Source organism: Sander vitreus, chromosome 6 (assembly GCF_031162955.1).
Source record: "Sander vitreus isolate 19-12246 chromosome 6, sanVit1, whole genome shotgun sequence".
In the NCBI taxonomy this organism is placed as follows: domain Eukaryota; kingdom Metazoa; phylum Chordata; class Actinopteri; order Perciformes; family Percidae; genus Sander; species Sander vitreus.
In genome coordinates this window covers 1,717,270-1,740,865 of record NC_135860.1, presented here as the reverse complement: position 1 = coordinate 1,740,865, position 23,596 = coordinate 1,717,270, and the positions used below count along the sequence as shown (strand labels likewise).

The following is a 23,596-nucleotide window of genomic DNA, read 5'->3' as shown; positions in this document are numbered from 1 at the left end:
TGGACACAGCGACGCCATATATTTCGATGGAGACCAGTGACGTCACTTTTCCGGTGAGAGCTGAGCGTTACTGAGCAGCCTCCAACTGAGCTTGAAGACGTAGATGTGACGTGAGCAACCTGTCTGAAAGTTGGAAGTCTTCTGGTAGCTGTGCCAAGAGAAATCTCAGTCATTCCCAATCTTGCCGAGATGGAGAGCGTAGGTATATGTAAGGAGATAACATAACATAGGCACAGGCTATTTACTGCTAACTAAAATGCTAGTTAACATTAGTAATTAAACTTAAACAGCTAATGGAAGTCCAAACTGCCTGCGAGCTTCTCCTGTACTATATGGTAATTCCTCTACTATGAGACAGTAAGTCCCGTGGTTATGACACAATCGTTAGCCTATTTTTACAAAAACGTCTGCTACGGAGCCATAACGTGAGGTACAAGGTAATGGAGCCTTTTATACATTGTCATGTTTCTTTAGAAATAAACAATGGACAAATAGAGTCTTTAAACGCTTCAGATGTAAAGTTATTCACTGTCAAAGTGACGCCAAAATGAATGGGAGTCGATGGGATGCTAACGGGAGGTTATGGCTTGTTAGCCTACAATCTCCCCATTGGAGGTACGCTTTCCAGATGCTCGCTTACTCCCTTGGGTGCCACCAAATTAGCAAAGCTTCATTAGCTGTGCTATTCTTCAATAAAAACAGGTCTTAACAACCAGATGTGGATATATTCTGTGCTATTTGGTCAGCAGATAGCTTTTTTAATATCACAGGGAGGAATATTACAAACAGAAACAGCCACAGTGCTCTGAAAAAGGTGTACTTTCATTTTTGGCAAACATGCCAGACAAACTTTGTAACTCTCCAATACCTTGCGTCATGGAAATGTGGGACTTATCATGGGTTCAGGGACCAGAAAAGGTAAAAAAAAACTCGTGGACCCAAATTATCCCACAATGGCCCAAAATATCAAAAATATATTGCTCTATGAAGAGTTCCCATACAACTCTACTGGGCAGAAGAAAACAGAAAAACATACCCTCATAACTGTAGACGATGAAGTTGTTGTGTCCTGGTGAGTGAGGGTGGTCGTTCCTGTCACCAATGATGACCGTCAGCGTGCTGGTGGAGCTCATCGGCGGTGAGCCGCTGTCAATCATGAGAATCTTGAGGCAGTACTCCTTCTGCCGCTCGCGGTCGAAGGTCCGGAGGGCAGTGATGGACGCGCTGCCGTTTCGAAAGTCCGTCAAATTGAAGTTGGCGGCGTCCGAGGTGAGCATGAGAAGCCGTATGGAGAACGGCCCGCCGTTGGTGGACGTGTCCCGGTCGGTGGCGTAGAGGAGGAGGGAGGTTTCGTTCATTCGAACAGCCTGCGGAGCCGGCGCGTTCTCCCAAACGACAGGCTCATAGGAGACCTCGAACTCAGGCCCGTTGTCATTGATGTCGAGTACAGTTACGACGACGATGGCAGTGCCAGTCATCGGAGGACTCCCGGCGTCTGTGGCGAGGACCATGATCCTGTGCTGCGAGATTTTCTCCCTGTCGAGAGAATCGGCCACTACCACCCAACCGGACTGGTCCACCAGAAACTGAGCGTGAGGGTCCGACTCTTTTGAAATACTGTAAGAGAAGCGTCCGTTTTGGCCCGAGTCAAGATCAGAAGCTGTAACCTGAGCAACGATTGTCCCCACAGGAACGTCTTCGGACATGGCTGGCGACTCGTAGAATTGTGGGAAAAATACGGGGGCGTGGTCATTGGAGTCTTCCACCTGAATGAGGCAGTACGCCAGGCCGGAGAAGTCCGCGTCTTCGGCCTTCAGGGTCAGATTGAAAATCCTCTCGCGGGGCTTCTCGAAGTCAACCTTCTTCTTGAGTTTTATCACGCCGCGACGGTTCAGTTTGTCAGTCTCTACAAAGAACTTCCTGTCCTCGTCGCCCCCGACGATGCTGAAGGTTACCACGGCATTCTCACCCTCGTCGCCGTCCGTGGCAGAAACTACGAGAACCTCGCTGTTCACCTCCAGGTCCTCTGTTATCTGAACAGTGGAGGACACAACAGAAGTACATAGTTTGTCATTACTCTTATTATTATAAGCAATGATGACTTTCAATAGACCCAATCACAATGTTTGTTTTTCAATAACTCACAGGTAGAAAACTCCTGCGTCCCGTACATACAATTTAATGGCGCTGAGCTAACAGGGACGAGGAACAACTGGATATATATGGATATATATATATGGAAAGGATCATATGTCAATATTGCCTTGTTGTTCTTCCCTTTTATGTCTAATGTTAAGAACTGTAAATTGTCTTGTTGTTAAAGATGATGTACAAATTAACCTGCATCATTCTTTGGACTCACCTGAGTGGTGTAGATCTTCTGAGTAAAGACGGGCGGGTGATCGTTGACGTCTGAAACCATGATGGTGGCCGTCCCTGTTCCCGCCAAACCCCCTCCGTCCCTGGCCTCAACCACCACCAGATACCGTTCCTCCGCCTCCCGGTCCAGGGAACGGAGAACCGTGTAGATGGTCCCTGTGCTGGCGTTGATGGAGAACAGGTTGAGGTTAATCTCGTTGCGTACGTTCTTGATGATGCTGTAGGTCAACATGGCGTTCTTGCCCTCGTTGGGGTCGTCCAGGTCCATGGCGCGCATCTCCATGACGGAGGTGTCGGCAGGCGAATTTTCAGGCACTTGGCCGACAAAACATCCGTCTACCTCCATAGCTGGGCACGGGAAGAAGGGTGCGTTGTCGTTGACGTCTCGGACCTCCAACAGCACATCGGCAAATCCTGTGAGTCCCGCTCCTCCCTCGTCCGTGGCAAGGACAAGGAACCTCCAGGCCGGGCGCTCCTCGCGGTCCAGGCGCCGCTGGGCGTGGATTCTTCCAGTGTGTTCGTCAATGGTGAACTCTCCGCCGGCGCCCTGGCCGTGGAGGGAGTAGCGCAGGGCCGTCTGGTCGGCCTCTTGGTCCGGATCGGTGGCCGACACCTGCGAAGGACAGACAAGAACAAATCCAAAATGAGACATAAATCTCTGACTTCTTCTACCACGTGAACCCCCTTGGTGTCCAGGTCATCTGGTCGAAGTCTTGTGACCACGTCGGATCATCCAACTGCGTCTTAGCTCAGGTTTGCCTTGGACCAGCCCTTAGTTATGCTGCTATAAGTTTAGACTGGTGGGGGACTTCCTATGACACACTCACACACGCACCGTTGTCCCATTAATGCATGTTATCTATATATACAGTACTGTATATACAGTGTTTCCTCTATGTTGATTTTGTAGTGGCGGCCTGCCTGTTCGGACAGACCTGCCCCCACTGCAAAAAAAAAAATCCTAAAAGAATCACTGTATATACTGCATATAATCTTCTTCCCTGGAATAAAGTATAAAGACTATGAACTACACTCATGAAAAATGTTTTCCATCATTATAATTTCTTTTTAATGTCTGTAATGGCCGTATTTCTAACTTAATGTCGTTACGCAAGAATTTCGAAATTGCATTTGTGTATAAAATGCTTCCTGACTATTCTCCTTTTAAAAACTGTAATAAGTAATTAGTCATTTTAGTTACAGTCATAGCATAACACTTGCAACAGAAAATTGGATAGTAGTTGCTGCAGGACAGTGACTCAGGCAACTTGTTTTTACAAAGTATTACACACACAGATTTTAACACTCACACTCACTTTTTTTAACACAAAACAACCCATATGTAAAAAGACAATCACCCACAAAACGCCAACACCACATTCTCTTGGTAATAAAATGGACTTCATTTTACGAGCAACGAAACACGGTCACTTTATTGTCACAATGTTGGTCAAAGCAGCAGCACTGACTTTTTTACTTTAACTGAATAACATTCTTCCTCTTTAAAAGGAACTATTGTTTTTTGTCTTTCTTATCAAAAACGGTTGAATTGCTTTTTTCATTATGTAGCTGCAAATGTCAAGCCCAGCAAATAGGACACGAGGCAGGGAGCTGATTGCAGCACACAGGGACTCTGCAACACACGGGAATAAACATTTCTCTGTTGCTTTGTCCTGCTTGCTTAATTAACCTGCCTTCCTGCTATCTCGCCGAACGAGGGGACACGGGTTCTCACATCTGTCACTGCGACACACAACGCAATTAAAAGTTCATAGACGCCAACAAAAGCGAGGAAAAAGTACACTTTTACACTTTCTTCTGCTCGTTTCTCACCGGAGGGTTTGTTTACAGAAGCGTTTGAAGTCCCCCCCCCTTCCCTCCTCTCCCCTCCTCTCCTGACGCCTCCGCCCCCCCGTTGGTTCTTTTCATTCCCTGACAACGTGACGCAGGTAGACAATATTGAAGAAGAGCGGTCGCAGTGCCACAGAGGAGGCTGCCTGCGCAGGTGAAGTCAAGAAATATTCATTTCAAATTGGATTTTCCCCTCCGTGCTCTATCTGCTCAATTGTATTAACACACTGGGCTCAAAGCGGACTGCGTTCGGGGAGGGGACGGGGGGAAAACTATCGAGAGGAACCGAGAGTACATCAAATCAATTCCAGCAGGCGAGGGGGAAGCAGGCCCGGGTTGAGGACTCGGTGACACATGCCTCTCTGGCGGGGGGATTACTTCCCGGCCCTCTCCGACGCACTTCCACCTTTCTAATCTGATTTAGTTTGGCGGCACATGCATATTACTGTGAATTACCGGAGATAGGTGTGATGAAAGGCAGATGAAAGCCACAGAAGGTCGACTCGGACTTTCTGAGGCAACTTTTCGGAACCCGGTTCCTTCCAGTCAGGAGGTTTTGAAACGTGTTTGATTCGATATTGTGTTAAACACACGTGCGATGTGTTAGTAAGTGGACACTGGAGCTCTGCTGAGGTGTCGCTCCGGGCAAATTCCCCGCCACGTTCGAAGCGTGACCAATACCGTTGGATTTGTCCGCGTTAAACCTGATACCTTTTCACATCTTGTTCATATGAACTTGACATTTTCACAACAAGCTCCTTCGGGGCGGAGGTGTGTTCAGAAGGTGCTACTTTCTCATGTTTCATGTGGACTGGGTGGGTATCTGATCAGGGCTTTTATTTTGAAAAAGGAGAGACACTACAGGCCAAAACATACATTTCAATTTTGAGGATTTTGGGCTATTCTGCTTCCATAACAAGTCTTCTTTCAGACTATAGGAAACCACATCACTTTGTAAAACATGTTATCACCATGTTCATTTGGGGCAATTTGGTTGAAAGAAACCCATATTTCTGATATGACAAACTTTGAATCTGGCCCGCCGCCCGTTCCTGCGTGTCATCCCCCATCTCTTTCCACCTTCCCAGTCTATCCACTGTCAATAAAGGGAAAATGCCCCAAAAAATAATCTTTAAAAAGAACATATAACCCATCCTTTCATTCATTCTCTGTCGCCGTACGCAGTGTTCAGGGTCCCCCAGGGGGCTGAGAAGCCTTTAATACGACACCACATGACCATGATGACTGACCTCAAGCATGAACACAGGCAGCTGGGTGAGCTCCTCCGTCACGGCGGCGTGGTACTCCGTCTGGCTGAAGACGGGCGCCTCGTCGTTGCGATTGACCACCTGAACCACCACCAGCGTCTCGTTCTCCCACTTGCCGTCGGAGGCGACCAGCCGCAGCTCGTAGCGCTGCTCCATCTCGTAGTCCAGCGGCTGGGCCACGAAGACGGTGCCCACCTCGGGCTCCACGTCGAAGGTGCCCATCGCGTTTCCGGACGTGATCTGGTAGCGCAGCTTGGCGTTGGCGCCTGGAGGGAGGAAGCAGAGAACGGTCGGTTGATTTTACAGTGTTGCTTTGCTGACTCCTGGAACTAATTACAGCACTTTCTTAAAAATCAAGTCAATTGTGCCTCCTCATGTCCTCCCTCACCTCCTCCTGCCTCTTCTCCACCTTCTTTCCGTTACTCTCCCCTCGAATCCTTTACCATCCTTTCTTTTCCTCCAGCTTAATGCCTCCTTTCTTCACCTGTTTCTTTCCCTCTTTTATTCCTCCTATTTTCCTTGTTTCACCCCCTTTTCCTCCTCCTCCTCCTTTCTTATTTCTCCTCATTTTCTACCCTCTCCTTCAGCTTTTCATCTTCTTTCCTCTCTTCTTGCTTCTCTCCTAAACTCCTCTTGGTCCTCATCTCCTCGCTTTTTCCCTTTCCTTTCCTCTTCTTCCTTCCTCTTTCGGGTGGAAGTGAAGACACACCCACACACACACACACACACGCACGCACGCACGCACGCGCACACACACACACACACACACACACACACACACACACACACACACACACACACACACACACACGTTCAGAGCCCAGAGGCAGGTCAGTCGGGATCCGGCCTGCTCTCTGTTTACCAGGACCAAGGAGACTTTAGGAGACAAACACCATCTGTAGAGACACGGAGGACCTTCATTACGACACCGGGGAGAGAGAGAGAGAGTGTGTGTGTGTGTGTGTGTGTGTATGACACGTGTTTGTGGGTGGAAAAGCTTAAATGCACCGGTCCGTCACAGCCTCTGAGCACGCTCCGTCGTGATATTCGCCAAGCGGCTGAGTGTGTGTGTGTGTATGTGTAAATGTGTGTGTGAGGGGAGAGGCTCCAGCGGTTTTTCTGCCTCCGGCAGTCTCCCTAATGATCAGTCTGGCCATATGGTGTTGCCCTCTCAACACACACACACACACACACACACACACACACACACACACACACACACAGGGGGATAGGGCTGATTTAATTCCAAGCCTTGCAGGAGGCCCAAAAATTGAGATTAAGGTCAGATCTGTGCTCCTCGTGAGGCGGACCGGAGGGGAAAGTCGACCCTGAGCGCTGACTGCAGGTCGACACTCTGAAGGACTTCAACTCATCACCGAAGGAAGTTTCATTTCGATTTAAAACCTCATCAGAAAGTATCACATGTTGCGGCCTTAGATGGCTGCGAGAGATACTCGAGCTTTTTGAAATTCAGTCGGCTGCACCACCCAGAAATCCTGCGTGGCGATGTCGATAAAGCAGAGCATAACAAAGTGACCCGTGGAAGGTTTTAGGTGGGACATTTTGCCCTCAAATGACTCATCCTTTACCGTTGACTGTCAAAGGAAAGAATCAAGAAAGATTAACGCTTTTTAGAAACGTGAAATGTCTTCTTTTTTTTTTCTTCCGCTGTGAGGCCGTAGTGCAAATCCTGATTATCAGGGCAGAGAAAAGCATGACGTGGTGAACACAGAGCTAGTGGAGGGGCCGAAGTAAACCACCATAACGCACTCTCATGAATGGGTCGGACGATATCGCACGGAAAATGTATGCACACCAATTTGTATGATATCCTTCGAAATTAGGCGACCGACGGCTGGTCACGCGACGCCGGCTACAGAGCTCTGTGAGCTGTCGGTCGTATCAGCGGCTGTTTGAAGTTAAGTTTAGCCGATCCAAAGGTGACTGTGAGCCGGGTACAGGGCACTGGAGATGACAGTCCTTTTAGTGGATGTAACAGTTAAAGGTGCTCTAAGTGATGTCACGTATTTTTTTTTAGGCTAAAACTTGTTTGTCACATACAGCAAACATCTCCTCACTATCTGCTAGCTGCCTGTCCCCTGAACACACTGTAAAAAAACATCTCCTCACTATCTGCTAGCTGCCTGTCCCCTGAACACACTGTAAAAAAACATCTCCTCACTATCTGCTAGCTGCCTGTCCCCTGAACACACTGTAAAAAACATCTCCTCACTATCTGCTAGCTGCCTGTCCCCTGAACACACTGTAAAAAAAATCTCCTCACTATCTGCTAGCTGCCCGTCCCCTGAACACACTGTAAAAAAAACATCTCCTCACTATCTGCTAGCTGCCTGTCCCCTGAACACACTGTAAAAAATCATCTCCTCACTATGCGTTAGCTGCCTGTCCCCTGAACACACTGTAAAAAAACATCTCCTCACTATCTGCTAGCTGCCTGTCCCCTTAACACACTGTAAAAAACATCTCCTCACTATCTGCTAGCTGCCTGTCCCCTGAACACACTGTAAAAAAAACATCTCCTCACTATCCTCTAGCTGCCTGTCCCCTGAACACACTGTAAAAAATCATCTCCTCACTATGCGTTAGCTGCCTGTCCCCTGAACACACTGTAAAAAAACATCTCCTCACTATCCTCTAGCTGCCTGTCCCCTGAACACACTGTAAAAAACATCTCCTCACTATCTGCTAGCTGCCTGTCCCCTGAACACACTGTAAAAAAACATCTCCTCACTATCTGCTAGCTGCCTGTCCCCTGAACACACTGTAAAAAACATCTCTCACTATCCCCTAGCTGCCTGTCCCCTGAACACACTAAAAACATCTCCTCACTATGCTAGCTGCCTGTCCCTGAACACACTGTAAAAAACATCTCTCACTATCCACTAGCTGCCTGTCCCCTGAACACACTGTAAAAAACATCTCTCACTATCTGCTAGCTGCCTGTCCCCTGAACACACTGTAAAAAACATCTCCTCACTATCTGCTAGCTGCCTGTCCCCTGAACACACTGTAAAAAACATCTCACTATCTGCTAGCTGCCTGTCCCCTGAACACACTGTTAAAAACATCTCCTCATTATCTGCTAGCTGCCTGTCCCCTGAACACACTGTAAAAAAACATCTCCTCACTATCCTCTAGCTGCCTGTCCCCTGAACACACTGTAAAAAACATCTCCTCACTATCTGCTAGCTGCCTGTCCCCTGAACACACTGTAAAAAATCATCTCCTCACTATCCACTAGCTGCCTGTCCCCTGAACACACTGTAAAAAATCATCTCCTCACTATGCGTTAGCTGCCTGTCCCCTGAACACACTGTAAAAAAACATCTCCTCACTATCCGCTAGCTGCCTGTCCCCTGAACACACTGTAAAAAACATCTCCTCATTATCTGCTAGCTGCCTGTCCCCTGAACACACTGTAAAAAACATCTCATTATCTGCTAGCTGCCTGTCCCCTGAACACACTGTAAAAAAACATCTCCTCACTATCCGCTAGCTGCCTGTCCCCTGAACACACTGTAAAAAACATCTCCTCATTATCTGCTAGCTGCCTGTCCCCTGAACACACTGTAAAAAAAAACACAGACTCTATAGACAGCCCAGGCTCCACAAACGCCAACAAAAACAAACTGGCCAACCTGCACCACCAAACATAACAAGGATGTTCAAGGATTTGGGGGTGGGGGTTGGGGGGTTAGTGCGCGTGCTCATGAAGAGGGGTGTGGGGAGTGGAAGAGAGAGAAGCGTGAAGAGGGAAGTTAGCTAGAGGAGAGCTGTCCTAGACAACAACTAACGTTAGAATTATATTCTCTCGAATTTTGATATGGCCGACACACGACCAAAGAGACGACGTTCCGATGAACACAGAGAGGGAAAAGGAGAAGGAACGTGCAAAGTCACAGATTTAGATTGGAAAAGCCTTTGATTGTGGCGAGAACTCTGCCAGCAGAAGGGCTTCCAATCCGACATTCAGGTGGCTCTGTTTCTGCAGGATATAATTAACTAGCGTCAGAGCTAACCTCGGTGAATACAACATATAGGTTTCTAGCAGCTAGCGCTAGATCTCTAGAGGAGGGAGGGGCGAGCTAGCCTCCGTTTGGTCAGTAGATATGACACATGCCTTTGGTGTGAGCGACCCGGGTTCGAATCCCACTGCAGTACATCAACCAATGTGTCCCTGAGCAAGACACTTAACTTCTAGTTGCTCCAGAGGCGTTCGACCTCTGACATATATAGCAATTGGAATAAAAGCGTCAGCTAAATCAGTGGTTCCCAACCTTTTTTCCTTGGCGCCCCCCCTACTTATGTCTAAGAAAAGCTGAGCCCCCCCCCCCCGAAACTGAAGTTGAGGTAACTCTTTTGTATACATTATATATTCTAGTGTATTATCATAATTTTTTACCTCAACCTCAACTCTGTGATCTTTACCGCCCCCCCTGAGGGGTCCCTGGACCGCAGGTTGGGAACCACTGAGCTAAATGACATGTAATGTAAATTTAGCCGACAAAAAATAAGTGTCATGCAGCAACGACAGTTACGTTTGGACACCAAAATGACTAGATAAGATAAGAAAATAACGGTCAGTAGTTTGGATTAAAACACTCCCGGGAAACGAACATGCATTTCCTGGGTGACTGTCTTTTGTTTTCCCCGAGACCGCTCCCCTCCGCTCCCCCGGCCTGAAAGCGCTGTGTTTTATGACCCAAACATCCCCCCCGACCTCCTCCCTATGCATGTGAGTGCCTTGTGTGTCGTTGAAAAAGGATCCGTATTTGACTAGTTGGCAATGCGAGATATAATTTAACTAATTTTGTAAATGTTCTATGTGTGTGCAGCGTGCAGGGGCTGTAAAATGACAAACTCACCCTTATTATCACTCAACTTCACTGCAGCAATGTGCGTGCGTGTGTGTGTGTGTGTGTGCGTGTGAGTGTGTGTGTGTGTGTGTGTGTGTGTGTGTGAGTGTGTGTGTGTGTGTGTGTGTGAGCAAGCGCTTACTAAACCCCGGGGCGACACTAAACTGAAACGCCAAACTCAGCGGAATTATAAAACCGCCTCTTGATCTCATTACCAGACGTTCTCCGTTCGGCACATTTTCCACTCCGAGGACCAAACGGGATCCCTGAAAACACGGCGGGTGACAAAAGCTGCTGCGCCTAATCAGCTTTAGGACTGGGGAATGTAAACCCACCCCTCGCACACACTCCACCCTACCTTTGGTTGTTCAAACAAAACACCAAATCAAGCTGGAATAAACAGGCGTGTGTGTGTGTTTCTGCTGTAATTGTGTTTGTCAGACCTGCAGTTAATATCTGGACAGAAGGTCAGCGATGCTTCAACACATGTCAGCTTCAAATGTGGTCTCGCACGCGCACACACGCACACACTCGCACACACACACACACACAGCTGCAGTCAAGGTGACGGTGCTACAGTCGGAGGCTAAAACCTTCAGTTTTTTTCACCTTCAGCCTCACATATTCAGTTCACTGTCACAGACGAGTGAAGAAACGAGTTAAAACTATTCTAATTTAAGAAGCCGCAATCTGAGAATATTCTACTTTTTTTTTACGTAAATAATGACTCGAACCGATTAATCGATTATCAAAATAGTTGGCGATTTATTTGATAGTTAGTAGATTAATCTCTGCAGCTCTAGAAAAGCTCCTTTAAAAATACAAGTGTTAAAGCCAATTTAGTGTTCATAAACAATAGATGTTGAACATATTAGTCTTGTCTGCATTGTGTGGAGCTCAGCCAGAGAGAAAAAGATGAGTTTCTTGTGTATAAATTATAAAGAATTAAAAACATGTCTAATGCTCCAGATCTCTGTCTCTTCCACCCATGGTGCTGACTCAGCAGGGATCAGGACTAATGTTTTAGTTAATCTGCCAGCTACCTGCCTGTTAGGAAGCTTGGGGGGGGGGGGGTGTCTCTGGACCCCCCAGTGGTTTTGGGGGGTCGATGGGGTGTTTGTTAATTACCACGGGAGTCACAAACTGGGGATAAAGCGTGAAAGCGTGTATGTTTTTGGGAGGGAATCAGCAGCACTTTGCTATCTTAGCATTTCTTAATCCCGTGTTCAGCGTCTTCCTGAAGCTCGCAGGGATCCGTCTGAAGGGAATAACGCTAAATCGAGACACTTCCAACAATAACAACTGCACTAGACAAAAAACAAAAAAAGACTCAACTTGTTATATATGAAAAACATGAGTCTACAAACTACAACACCGAAAAGAGATGCAACAAAAATATACCTAAATTTAATCATTAAATTAATACATATTTTTGTTGTATCTCTTTTCGGTGTTGTAGTTTGTAGACGGTCCCTAAGCACTCGTCTTACTGCCGTCTCAGCGCCGGCTGCTCGTAGAGACCGAGGCCATCAGGCAAGTGTTATTTAGATAAACTCCTGGTGTACTTACAAACTCTCCAATGCCTCGTTTTATGAGTACAGAACCTATTTGTACTACTGTAGACGTTTGGTACCATTAGGGTTGCAAAATTCCGGGAATTTTCAAAGTTGGAAACTTTCCATGGGAATTAACGGGAATATATGGGAATAAACTGGATATTTTTAATATTGCTTGTTATAATACTGTTAGTCTATAACAGGGAACTTAAATGTAGTCGAAAAAACTCCATCTTGCAGCATAATCTTGGTTAAAACAACCTGATTTAATGCCACTTCAGTTGAATGTCCTCCCTATTTTCGTTAATGACATGCACGCACGCAGTAATCAGCATAGGCTACTACATACTTGCCAACATTTAGTTTTTAAGATACGGGAGTTTTTTTTTCTTTTTTTTGGGGGGGGGGGAGGAATACATAACCCATTGCTATTAACCTATGTGTGTAAATTGTATAGCCCACTTGTTCTTGATGGCTGGAAACAATAGACAGCTGATGGTTAGCTTAGCAGGTATATAACCCTAACCATAACCATAGTAAATCAAAGGCAGCATGCTAGCTACCTTCATATGTTAAGCTAAAGGTCAATGGTTTGGGCTACTACTTAGCCTACTGCAGGGCTATTGAGGCCACGCCCGCTGCACAGATCATTTCTAGAATCCAACATTCTAGAGCAGATTGAAGCTGAAATGTTTATATTTATGTTTGCATAAGATGAGGTTTGTATGAATTACCCAAAATGTCCAGTTAATTCTCGTAAATTCCCATTCATTCCCGTAATTTCCATTCATTCCCATGAAAGTTTCCAAATTGGAATGTTTCCAAAATTCCCCAGCTTAACTTTCCATGGAAAGTTTCCTGAAAGTTTCTGGAAATTTACCGGAAAATTTGCAACCCTAGGTACCATTCCGGGCATTATTAGTGGGGTAATTTACGAGATACACCGTTGGTTCCGTTAGCGCCTGCACTAAGCCATTCGGCTGATAGCGCTAAGTCGACCAATGTTAGACCAAGGGAAAAAAGCTTCTGAGGGGGCGGGGCGTTTGGCTCGAGGTCATGGTGCAAAGGACCCTAGGGTGAAATTACTCCGAACCATCCCTTTAAGGTCCCATGGTGGTCCAGAAGGAGGGGGAGTGTGTCATTATCATCATATCATAACTCACGTCACCTTTATGAGTCATATGAAGCGTCTGTGAGTCATCGGGGTATTAATAAACTCTTTGATCGCTTCCACCAGCCGACATGCAGAGAAACAAACCTCCGACTCTCCGACTTTGGCTCTACTTTTATTTGTTTTTAGTCTCACATCTTGTTGGCGAAGCCTTCGCTGAGTTTGGTCTGCACTCAACTGTTTCTGTTTTTTTCTATTTTTAAACACGTACAGTAAATTCGAAAAAAAAATCGGATCAAACTTTGAAAGCAGCGGCACGTTTGGGGACCTCCAGAGGGAATCGGAACCGCAGCAGAAATATGAACACGAAGCCGAGTGTGAATGTGGAGAACAGAAACAAATAAAGGTTAAAGATTAAAAACAGAAAATAAATCATCAGACGTCACTCCCCGCGTCTTCACTCAGAGTAAAGAAAACCCCCGAGGCTTCGAGCCGTCATTAAGAGAGAAAGAGAGAGGCGCTTGTTTTGTTGTGCTCAGATTTCTCTTTGCCTCCCGCTGCTGATTGGTTGGAGCGGAGGAGGAAGAGGAATGAGGGACAAACACAAACAAAGAGACAAACATCAACACTGTCGACCTCAAGGGAGCAACAGCACTCGCTAACGAGCTGTGACAGCCAGAGAAGAAGAAGGGGTGGGGGGGGGGGGAGGAGGGGAGACAAAGAAAAAGGAAAGGAGAGATGAGGAGAGGGAGGAGACAAGGAAAGGAGAGTATGAGATGCCAGATGGAGAGGAGGGGACGGAGGGAGAGGAGAGAAGGGAAGACAAGGAGGAGAAAGGGGAAGGGAGATAAGGCGAGGGGGGGAGGGAGGATGAGAGGAGATAAGATAAGAGAAAAGGTAGAAGCAGAGAAACAAAGACAATAGAAGAAAAGAGAAGAGAAAAGAATGGAAAAGGCAAAGAGAAGAGACAGACAGAAAGACAGACAGAGAGACAGACAGAGAGAAAGAGAGAGACACAGACAGTCAGAGACAGACAGACAGGCATACAGACAGGCATACAGAGAGGCATACAGACAGGCAGACAGCTGCGTCTCACCTTCGTCCTCGTCGTTGGCGGTGACGGTGATGAGGACGAAGCCGACCTCCTTGTCCTCCTCCACGCTCACCTCGTACACCGGCCGGGCGAACGCCGGGGCGTTGTCGTTGACATCGGCGACGAAGATCCTGACGTACGCCGTGTCTGAGAGGTGGACAGAGGGATTCAGGATGAGCTTCATCTAAACAGTTCAGTGTCTTTGCCCAAAATGCTATGGACCTCCGGAGTTGCCCCTTTAAAGGAGAACTTTGGGATTTTTCAACCTCGACCATAATTTCCTATATTTTTGTGTCTAAGTCACTGACGGCAACACACACAACATATTTTTGAAATTAGAGCAGTGTTGAGCAAGAGCGCTGCAGCCGAAAGCCAGAAACAGCCCCGAAATCGCCAAACTCACAAGACTCCGTTTAAATAAACTGTATTTTTAGCGTGTATAGCTAAGCATATTTCCACATGTAAATGGGTGAATTAAGGGTTTATTTCAACCAAACCAGAACAGTGGTGATTGTTGGAACAGTGGAAGGACGAACTAAGACGGCTTTTGACAGTTTTATTTAGTTTCTGTCAATTTTGAGTGAAGTGTGTTTTGCGGTGATAAAACTACTGTTTATTTCAATGGAGTCTGGTGGGTTTGGCGACAGCGATTTCTAACTAGATAATTGTCGCTTCTCCTTGTTTGCCGTTTTTGAAGACTGCTATCTGTCATCAATGAGACGCCCCGCAGTTGTTTAAATATTCGGCTAAATACGTTTAAAGGATAAACTCAGAACTTGCACTATTTTAGCACAAAATATTCATGAATGTTTTTATTGTTCACTCACGACTTGTTCCCCCATTATAAGTGCATTTTCGCCTAATATATTTTATACTACCCCTCAGAGAGACTAAGAGAAACTTTTCCACTGACATGTAGGATATATTATTTATTATGTTTATTTATTTATTTGCTTCGACTGCTTTTGTGCCAAATTATTTTCTGTTTACTGGCAGCACAACAATGAGAGAATCAGACATGTTTTTATGACTTTGTATGTGTGTGTGAGTGTGTGTGTGTGTGTGCGTGAATGTGTATGTATGTGCGTGCGTGCGTGCGTGTGTGCATGCGTGTGTGTCTGTGTGTGAGTGCGTACTTGTGTGTGTGTGTGTGTGTGTAAAAGTGTGTATGTGTCTGTGTGTATCCGTGTGTGCGTGCGTGTGTGTGCATGTGCGTGTGTATCTGTGTGTGTGTGTGTGTGTGTGTGTGTGTGTGTGTGCGTGTGTGTGTGCGTGTGTGCGTGCGTGTTACCAGTGTTGGGTTGTCCCTTGCTGTCCTGGTCTGTCCGACTCGGAGCCGTCCTGTGACTGGACCTCGATCAGGTAGGAGGCTTTCTGCTCCCGGTCGAAGGACGCTCGGGTGACGATGGCGCCGCTGCGCGAGTCAATGCTGAAGAACTGAGAGTCGCCGCTCTCGTCCTTCAGGATGACATAGTGGACCTGGAGAGGGAAGAAGTAACAAGTTAAGGTAGAAGAATAAAAGCCTTTAGACACTAGAGCTGTTTTATTTCTCCGTGTGATTCATTTGCAGCAGTGTTTCCTCTATGTTGATTGTGTAGTGGCGGCCCGCCATGGCAAACTTTCTGCCGCCACGGTATCAGAAATAGAAATCAGACGCACAATGTAGTCGCGGTTGCCTTTTAAATGATCCTGCCGACATAATGCAGCCCCCCCGTTGGCTGCCGCACACATTGCAATTTAACAACAAGTAGAACTATTCAGAGGTTACTGGGCCCGTCCAGTTTAACTCCACATACATTTTTTCAAATACGCCGCACTTTCGCCGCATAAATACACAGGGGCTTGCATGATTTCATAATCCCCGCATTTTCGTTGCAAAAAAGTCCCGTATATCTTAGCAGAAAGATGAAAAATGTTGCGTTTACTTCACACAAGAGCAGCCGTTTTCTCCTGTTGTCATGGGAACGTTACGAAGTGACGTAATTACGCGACGTGAACGTCATCTAAAAGCTGCAGACCCCGCGATGAAGTCACGATGACACCACAGTTTTTGCAAATTCCCGCAATTTCATCACATGAAATTGCATAAATATCCCGCATAATCCATCACATTTTTTAAGAAAAAGTGACGCATAATCGAGGATTTATAACCGCAACAATCACAAAAAAACTCTTTCTGGAAGGACTCATCTCCAGTGTTTAGGCGTTCCTCACCATCCCGTGCAGACCGGAGTCCAGGTCCGTGGCCGACACCTGAGCCACTGACGTGCCGACCTCGGCTCCCTCGGGGACCGTGGCCTCGTAGGTGGACGACAGGAAGAAAGGGACGTTGTCGTTCACGTCTGGTGGAAGACAAAGAAAGAAGAAACATTTCTTTCTAAATGTATCCCTTTTCTAAAAAAAACATTTTGTCGTTGCAGGATCTGCCAGGAGAACACATGCAGTCTGTCACGTCCATTGAAGCCGATTAAGTTGGATTCAAAACTGACAGAGAAAAAAGGCGGGAAAGACAGAAACAAAAAAGCAAAAACAAGACAGAAGAAAGTTTGTGCTTTTTGCAACATTTACACCATAGGTACAGTTTAAAAATAAAGTCTGTAACACTTTACTTGAAGGTATCTACATAAGAGTGACATGACACTGTCATGAACACATGACGCAGTCATGACACATGAACCCTAACCCAATGACACTTACTGACTTGTTTATAATGTTTATGCCACGTTCCTGACAGCGTCATGTCACTCTTATGTAGATACCTTCAAGTAAAGTGTAACCAGAAAGTCAAATCTTACCTTCACTTAACTTATTTATCACCAGGTTAAAAATATTAGATTTTTTCTTTGTCTATGTGAGCCACCTTAATGTTAGCCATGTAATATACTGTAATATACAACTTTGTTTTCAAGATATTTCTCTATTTGCTTGGTTTGTTATTGTTTTTATTTAATTTTTTTTGTTATTTAGTTCTGTAAGCAGACATTGTATTCATTTTTTTTTCTTTTCTGTATATGTTATGAAATGTTTTAATATTGTCTGATTTAATGTTGTTTTGGACCCCAGGAAGACTAGCTGGTCGTCTAGGCGACAGCTAATGGGGACCCTTATAATAAATACAAATACACCATTGTTAAATCCCTATTTTGTTTAGGAGCGGACGACAAAAAAATGTAAATAAACCAAAGGGGAAAAACAAGGGACAGGTGGAAACAGCTCGAGGATAATTCAAATAATTTATTGTTAAACTAACAAACAACTGAAAGCGATCTCCTAAAAGAAGACGGATATTTAATCAGCTAAAGTATTACTAAGAAGATGGGATTGAAGATTGAAGAAGATTAAAAAGTAAAGAGTAGAGCTGCTATTTGATAATTGATTAGCTGTCAACGATCACATTTATCGCCAACTGTTTTGATAATCGATTAATCGGTTGGTAGGGGTTTAAGAAGAAAATCGATACACTTGAGTATCGCGATATTTTATTTTGCAATACAATCTATTTTCAAAAAGGCAATATCGATTTTTTTTTTTTTAAATAAAAAAAAAAATATATATATATATATATATATATATATTCATGTAAGACAGTGGTTCACGTTTATGTTGTGTTTAAACCCCCTACCGCTAGATGGCTATGCTGAGACACACCACTAGTGTCCTCGCCTAACAGTGCCTAACAGGGCCTAACAGTGCCTAACAGGGCCTAACAGGGCCTAACAGTGCCTAACAGGGCCTAACAGTGCCTAACAGGGCCTAACAGGGCCTAACAGGGCCTAACATACCCGTTTTCCACCAAGGCAGAGCTGGTGCTGGTTCGGAGCCAGGTTTTTCGACCACCAAAGCACCAGCTCCGAACCAGTAAAAGTGGTTCTGAAGTAGCACCAAATCATTGCTGGGCCAGAAGTAAGAACCGCTTACGTCAGCGGCTGGGGGCGGGGTTACCGTGGCCAACAAGACGAACAGAAACTTGTGACCGCCATTTTTGAATTAGCAGATAAACACGATGGACGCGATTAAACAAAAACAGCAGTGGTCAGAGGAGGAAACAAGCTGCCTTCTTGCACTATAAAGGCGAGCTGCGCGAACACGTCGGATCCGCCGAGTTTGGATGCCGATGTAGGGCCGCAAAGCCATGAACATCAATAGCAAAGCAACGTCCGCCATTGTTGATGGTGTGTTTGTGTTTGCCGCCCTAACGTTGCTGGGAAAGATGAGACGTATACAGTGACGTAAGACCTGGCTCTGTGCTGGCTCTTCAGCCTGTGGAAAAGCAAACCGGTTCTTTGGAGGCTTGTCAGTCGAACCAACTCCGAACCGGCACTAGCTCTACATTCCTCCTTTTGTTGAAGGATACTATGAAGGAGCCATTTCAGCTGTTGTGCGACCGCTTTCCAAACATGCGCGTTTGCCGTGAAAAGATACAGGCAACGCAATTTTTTGTTCACGTTAATGGCGCATGTTAAAATCTGGTGCCAATAGGGCACCGGTGCCCGGTATCTACCGGACGAAATAGCAACGCGGATTACGGTGCCACTTAAATGTCTGCGTTGTGCTCTGATGCTCCAAAACAGACCTTAGAGGCAACAGAAACATCGCTGCACGTCACGCTAGTTAACACTAATAACACGTTACACAGCAGCTAACGTTAGCCTATCGTTAGCTACAGTAGTAAACACGGCTAAAATGCTGACAGCTAAACGGTGTAGTGTGACTGTATTTCACTGGAGAGGATTCCAACAGCGGGACGTACAACAGTCTGCCGCTACAGCTATGAGCTAACAGACTCAAACTAGCACTGGTCACTGCTGTTGTCTGAAAAACAACACAGACGGGACTAAATGTTGTGTTTACTGGTAAACACCGTGACAGACTTATGACCGACTGCTATCTGTTGTGGCATTTTCCTCATATTACTCTGTCCTCTGTGACTGTCTACATCTAAACTAAGCTGCGCGGTGCAGGGAACCACTCTGATTGGCTCATGGAGACACTTGATACAGAGCCTTCTATGAACGGAATGAAGCGTTTTAAATATCGCTCGATCACGTGAATTTGATCGTGGAAAGCCAAAATCGTGATTGTGATTAAAATCTGATTAATTGTGCAGTGGATCATTTCACGCTATGTATAGCCTCCACCCCACGCAAATCTTTCAAAAAATAGTGGGACTGGCTACCGAGAGCACCGCTCTTAATCAGCTCGTTAAAACTAAAAACAGAGATAGAAGAAATCAAACAGTCACACACTCACAGTTTTTACAGTAAAAACAATTTCCGACTTTCCACCAAATAATAGAAAAGTATCAATGAAAACTCAGATCGTTAAGCAGTCTCAAAAATGGTATCAATATAAACAAAAATGAACGATCCCCATCCCTAATTAGGAGCAGTGGACAGCTATACATACAGCACCCGGGGAGTAACTTGTGTCTTGCTCAGGGACACTTATGACATGTGGCAGAAGGCGCCTGGGACTGAACCCCCAACCTTACGGTTGGGGGGCCAACCTTACAGTTGGGGGGCCAACCTTATGGTTAAGGGGCGACCCCTCTACCTCCGAGCCACAAGCCAAACTACTCCAGAAAAGAATCAACAGATTAATCGACAAAGAAAATAATCGTTAGTTGCAGCCCTTGTTATTCAGAAAGAGACAGACAAAAAGAGAAACGGTGACAGAGCAGAGGTGCATCAGAAAGTGAAGTTGGACTGCCCCCCCCAACTAATGAAAAACAACTTATTAGTGAGGAATTATCCTCCAAACATGGCCAAGAGTCAAAGCAGCTTGTCGGCTCACTTTCAAGCGCCGCTAAGCCAATTGCAGCATCCGATGTGGGTTTGTTCAAAGTCAATCAAAGTCAGGAAGTGTTTTTTCTCCTCTCCCCCTCCCGCCTACAGATGCAGGCTGGGAAACGAGTCACGGGTACAGCGAGGGAGGCGATGTGCACGGAGCTTGCGCCACCAGCCGCTGCAGTTTACTCCCAGAGACGACAGACGTTCCCTGAACGCCTCTTTCCCTCACAAAAAAAGATAGAATTTTAATAGGGGCTGTGATTTAAGGCTGCAACTAACCATTATTTCCACTGTCGATCAATCTGTTGATTATTTTCTGGATTAATCAATTAGTTCACGTGTTAAACTCAAGGCTGTGAGATCTGGCCCCTCGCAGTGTGGCCCTTAGGGAAGTTGAGTGTGACACCCCTGGATTAGTTGTTTGGTTTATAAAATGTCAGAAAACGGTGAAAAATGTTTTACTGTCACAGAGGAGAGAAGACACTAGAACATATTCACAATCATCAGAGAAGTTGTAATAAAGAATGACTCAAACCGATTATCAAAATAGTTATTACGCGATTAATTTAGTAGTTGACAACTAACTCATTAATCTTTGCAGCTCTCACCTTAATAGTATTATAAGCAAATACAAAAGCCATGTCATCCCCAAAAGTAAACAAAAGTAGGCAGTAGATCACACAAACACGCCCCTCCCCTCCGTCTCACCTGTCACGTTGACGTAGACGGTGGTGAAGGACGCCAGCGGCACGGCGGCGACGTTCTGGACTCGCACTCGGAGCGCGAAGAAGCGCGTGCTCTCGTAGTCCAGGTTCTCGGCCACCAGGATGGACGCTGAGCTGTCCGCCCGGTTGGGCTTGACGTAGAAGCGCACCGGCATGTTGGTCTCCGGCACCTGGCCCTCCTCCAGGTTGTAGGTGACCCGGGGGTCCCCGAGCGGTGACGTTGCCTTGATGGTCTGACGGGGGGGGGAAGAGAGAGAGAGAGAGAGAGAGAGAGAGAGAGAGAGATTGATCTGTGAGTGAGTGTTCACTGGAGATTGACCAATTATCAGCCTTGTATGTGTGTATGTATGGGCTAAATGTTGTCATGCCTCTTAATACTTCAATATGTTTTATACATGGATTTGTTTCCAATAAGGAGTCCGTGGGGGGGGTGGGTGGGCGAGGCAGGATGAGGGAGAGCTTTAGAGAGTGTGAGTGTACATGTGCTGTATTGTTTTCTCACGTCTTTTTAAAGGAAGCTGGATTGTGGATTTTAATTACTGGTTGTAGAGAATGTAACCAGAATTCATCTCTTAGACTGATGAATGAATGAAAGCAGCTCATCCAGTAACCGCAGCTCCTCAAACCTCTCTGTATTCCTCTGACGCTTTCAACTTTGCATCTTTAGCTCTACAAAACTCTACTAAAACAATAACTCCCACTTCGCATTACAATCCATCAAAGAACAAAAGAAGCCAAAGACTCGTCGTCCAGGCTCACGGTGACTGGCTCACGTTAGCGCGCAGCTGTTTGCTGTCGACAGCGAGGTCATCCGTCTTCATAACGGTTTCAACGGCTCCCAGATCCATAAACCATAGCACGCAGTGAAAATCTGACATGGTAAGATACACAACGGCGCTACGAAGAATGCATATTTCCAACGGTCGGAGCTGCGCTTCAGTCCTTCTATGGGAACACAGCAGTCACAGAGTTTTCTCCGTCTCTAACTCCTAAAAAGGGTTTCAGCTTCTGCTTTGTTGAAGTTCGTTGTGTGGATTTGCTGGAAAATGTTTGGCTCGGTGTGCATGTGTGTGTGTGTGTGTGTGTGTGTGTGTGTGTGTGTGTGTGTGTGTGCGTGTGCGTGAGCTTTTAACACGCTCCCAACCTTTCCAGGGAAGCATTGTGTTATCCACGGCTGAGAGATGCCAAACTCACTCTACTGTACTGAGAGCAGTCTTGTACAGTATAAAGCACTTGAAAGCAATACTTGAGTAAAAGTACAAGTATCTCACCACAAAAATGACTTACTAGAGTAAAAGTTAAAGTCTCCTTTTAGAATACTTGAGTAAAAGTCTAGTCCGGTCTAGTCTAAGATATTTACTAAGTATCAAAAGCATTTTTCTGATATTAAATGAACCTAGTTAGAAGCTAAAGTGGAAGAAAACTTTGATTTGAAACTGTATTGTGGCTTCCTTGTAGTAAAGCATAATATTCCGGGTTTCCACACCTTCTTAAAACATCAAATTCAAGGTCTGACAAAAGAGGACAACTGAATTTTCATTTTTTGTGAGAAGGAATCTTTCACAAAACATTTTCTTTAACGTTATCTTCATAATCTAGGAGCAATGATTGGCCAGACCTGCTTTGCAATCTGGCAAATTGATCCTGGTTTTATTTTGTAGTAACGAAGATGCTTAGGGCCGATGTATCAAAGTTGTACTTTTAGTTACGTTTCGACACTGACTGAGAGTGTGACCTGCACTCACACTTCCCTGAACACATTTTACTGATTCACTTTGCTGCGACAGATTTTTTTTAAATGAAATCACCGTAATGTCGAGGATTATTTGTCACATTAACTAACTTTAACATTTCTCATCACAATCCATCCGGTTTTGTTTTTCATCGTTTGTTGGGTAGATTTTCCACCGGAGGAAACATGTTTCCTGGCGCTGAGTGAGAAACGCTGTCCGCCACTTCAAACACCGAAACCCTCTCAGCTCAAAGGCACCGCACCTCTCACGGCTTAGCTCGCCACTTAGCATGTTAGGAAGGCAACACGGGGGAATACAAAGACACGCCAACATCAAAGTTCAATCCATCCATTTTTTGTGACGCTTATCCAATGCCGGGGCCCCGGCGGCTGCAGGGGACGTCCCTCGACCCTGCAACATTTTCCATTTCCTCCTGGGGGGATCCCGAGGCGTTCCCAAACCAGATGAAATATAAAATCCCTTCAGCGTGTTCTGGGTCTAACCCGGGGTCTCCAACCAGCTGGAAATGGCTGAAAAAACCTCCAAAGGAGGATCCTGATCAGATGCCCGGACCGCCTCAACTGGCTTCTTTCGGACAACCATGGCGGAGCCGAACCCACACCGAAAACATGTTTGACCTTTTAGCAATAACACGGACACAGTTTCCACACCTTGTTAGTACGGACCGGAAAAACTCATAGCAGTGACCAGGGGCTTAGCCGTAATTTCAGACGTGAGGGAGACAGATTGTTCTTCCATTTGTTTCTCCTAATCACAGATTCCAACTAGCCTGACATTTCATTTATGATTGATGGATACACGGACATTTCCATACTGTTTAAGTGCCACATTTCGGCCAATGGGAGACCTGCTAACATTTAACTAGGGGGCATGCCTCCTCAGAGAAATGTTTGGCCATAACAGCCCAAATTTGGTGGCCTCTGGCACATTCTAATGCCATTATTCCATCATTTAAACTGATCTAAATTATTGCATTTAAATGAGTTTTCCTTTATTCTTCATTTCCTTTTTTGTATATATCTTTTTATATATTATTAGCCCTAGAGTCGAGTCAGGCAAGGTTGTTGAGATCTCCACTTTTGAGCAAAATAGAACATTTTCAAGCTGTCAGCGGAGCGTATCAGGCGAATCAGCACTAATGAGAAATCATCTCATTAGACATGAGCGCAGTGTGCTGAAGCTAAGCCGATCAG

At 45.7% G+C, this 23,596-nt stretch overlaps 1 protein-coding gene across 1 annotated transcript in view; it reads right to left on the bottom strand.

Annotated features, from left to right (window-relative positions):
• The window catches only part of LOC144519115 (neural-cadherin), a 106,316-nt gene that overhangs the window by 40,453 nt on the left and 42,267 nt on the right, over positions 1–23,596 (bottom strand). The window contains 8 exon segments of the mRNA XM_078252024.1: positions 1,037–2,033; positions 2,363–2,992; positions 5,481–5,764; positions 14,139–14,282; positions 15,427–15,442; positions 15,444–15,614; positions 16,350–16,477; positions 20,633–20,882. Coding sequence (XP_078108150.1) covers positions 1,037–2,033; positions 2,363–2,992; positions 5,481–5,764; positions 14,139–14,282; positions 15,427–15,442; positions 15,444–15,614; positions 16,350–16,477; positions 20,633–20,882 — 2,620 coding nt within the window.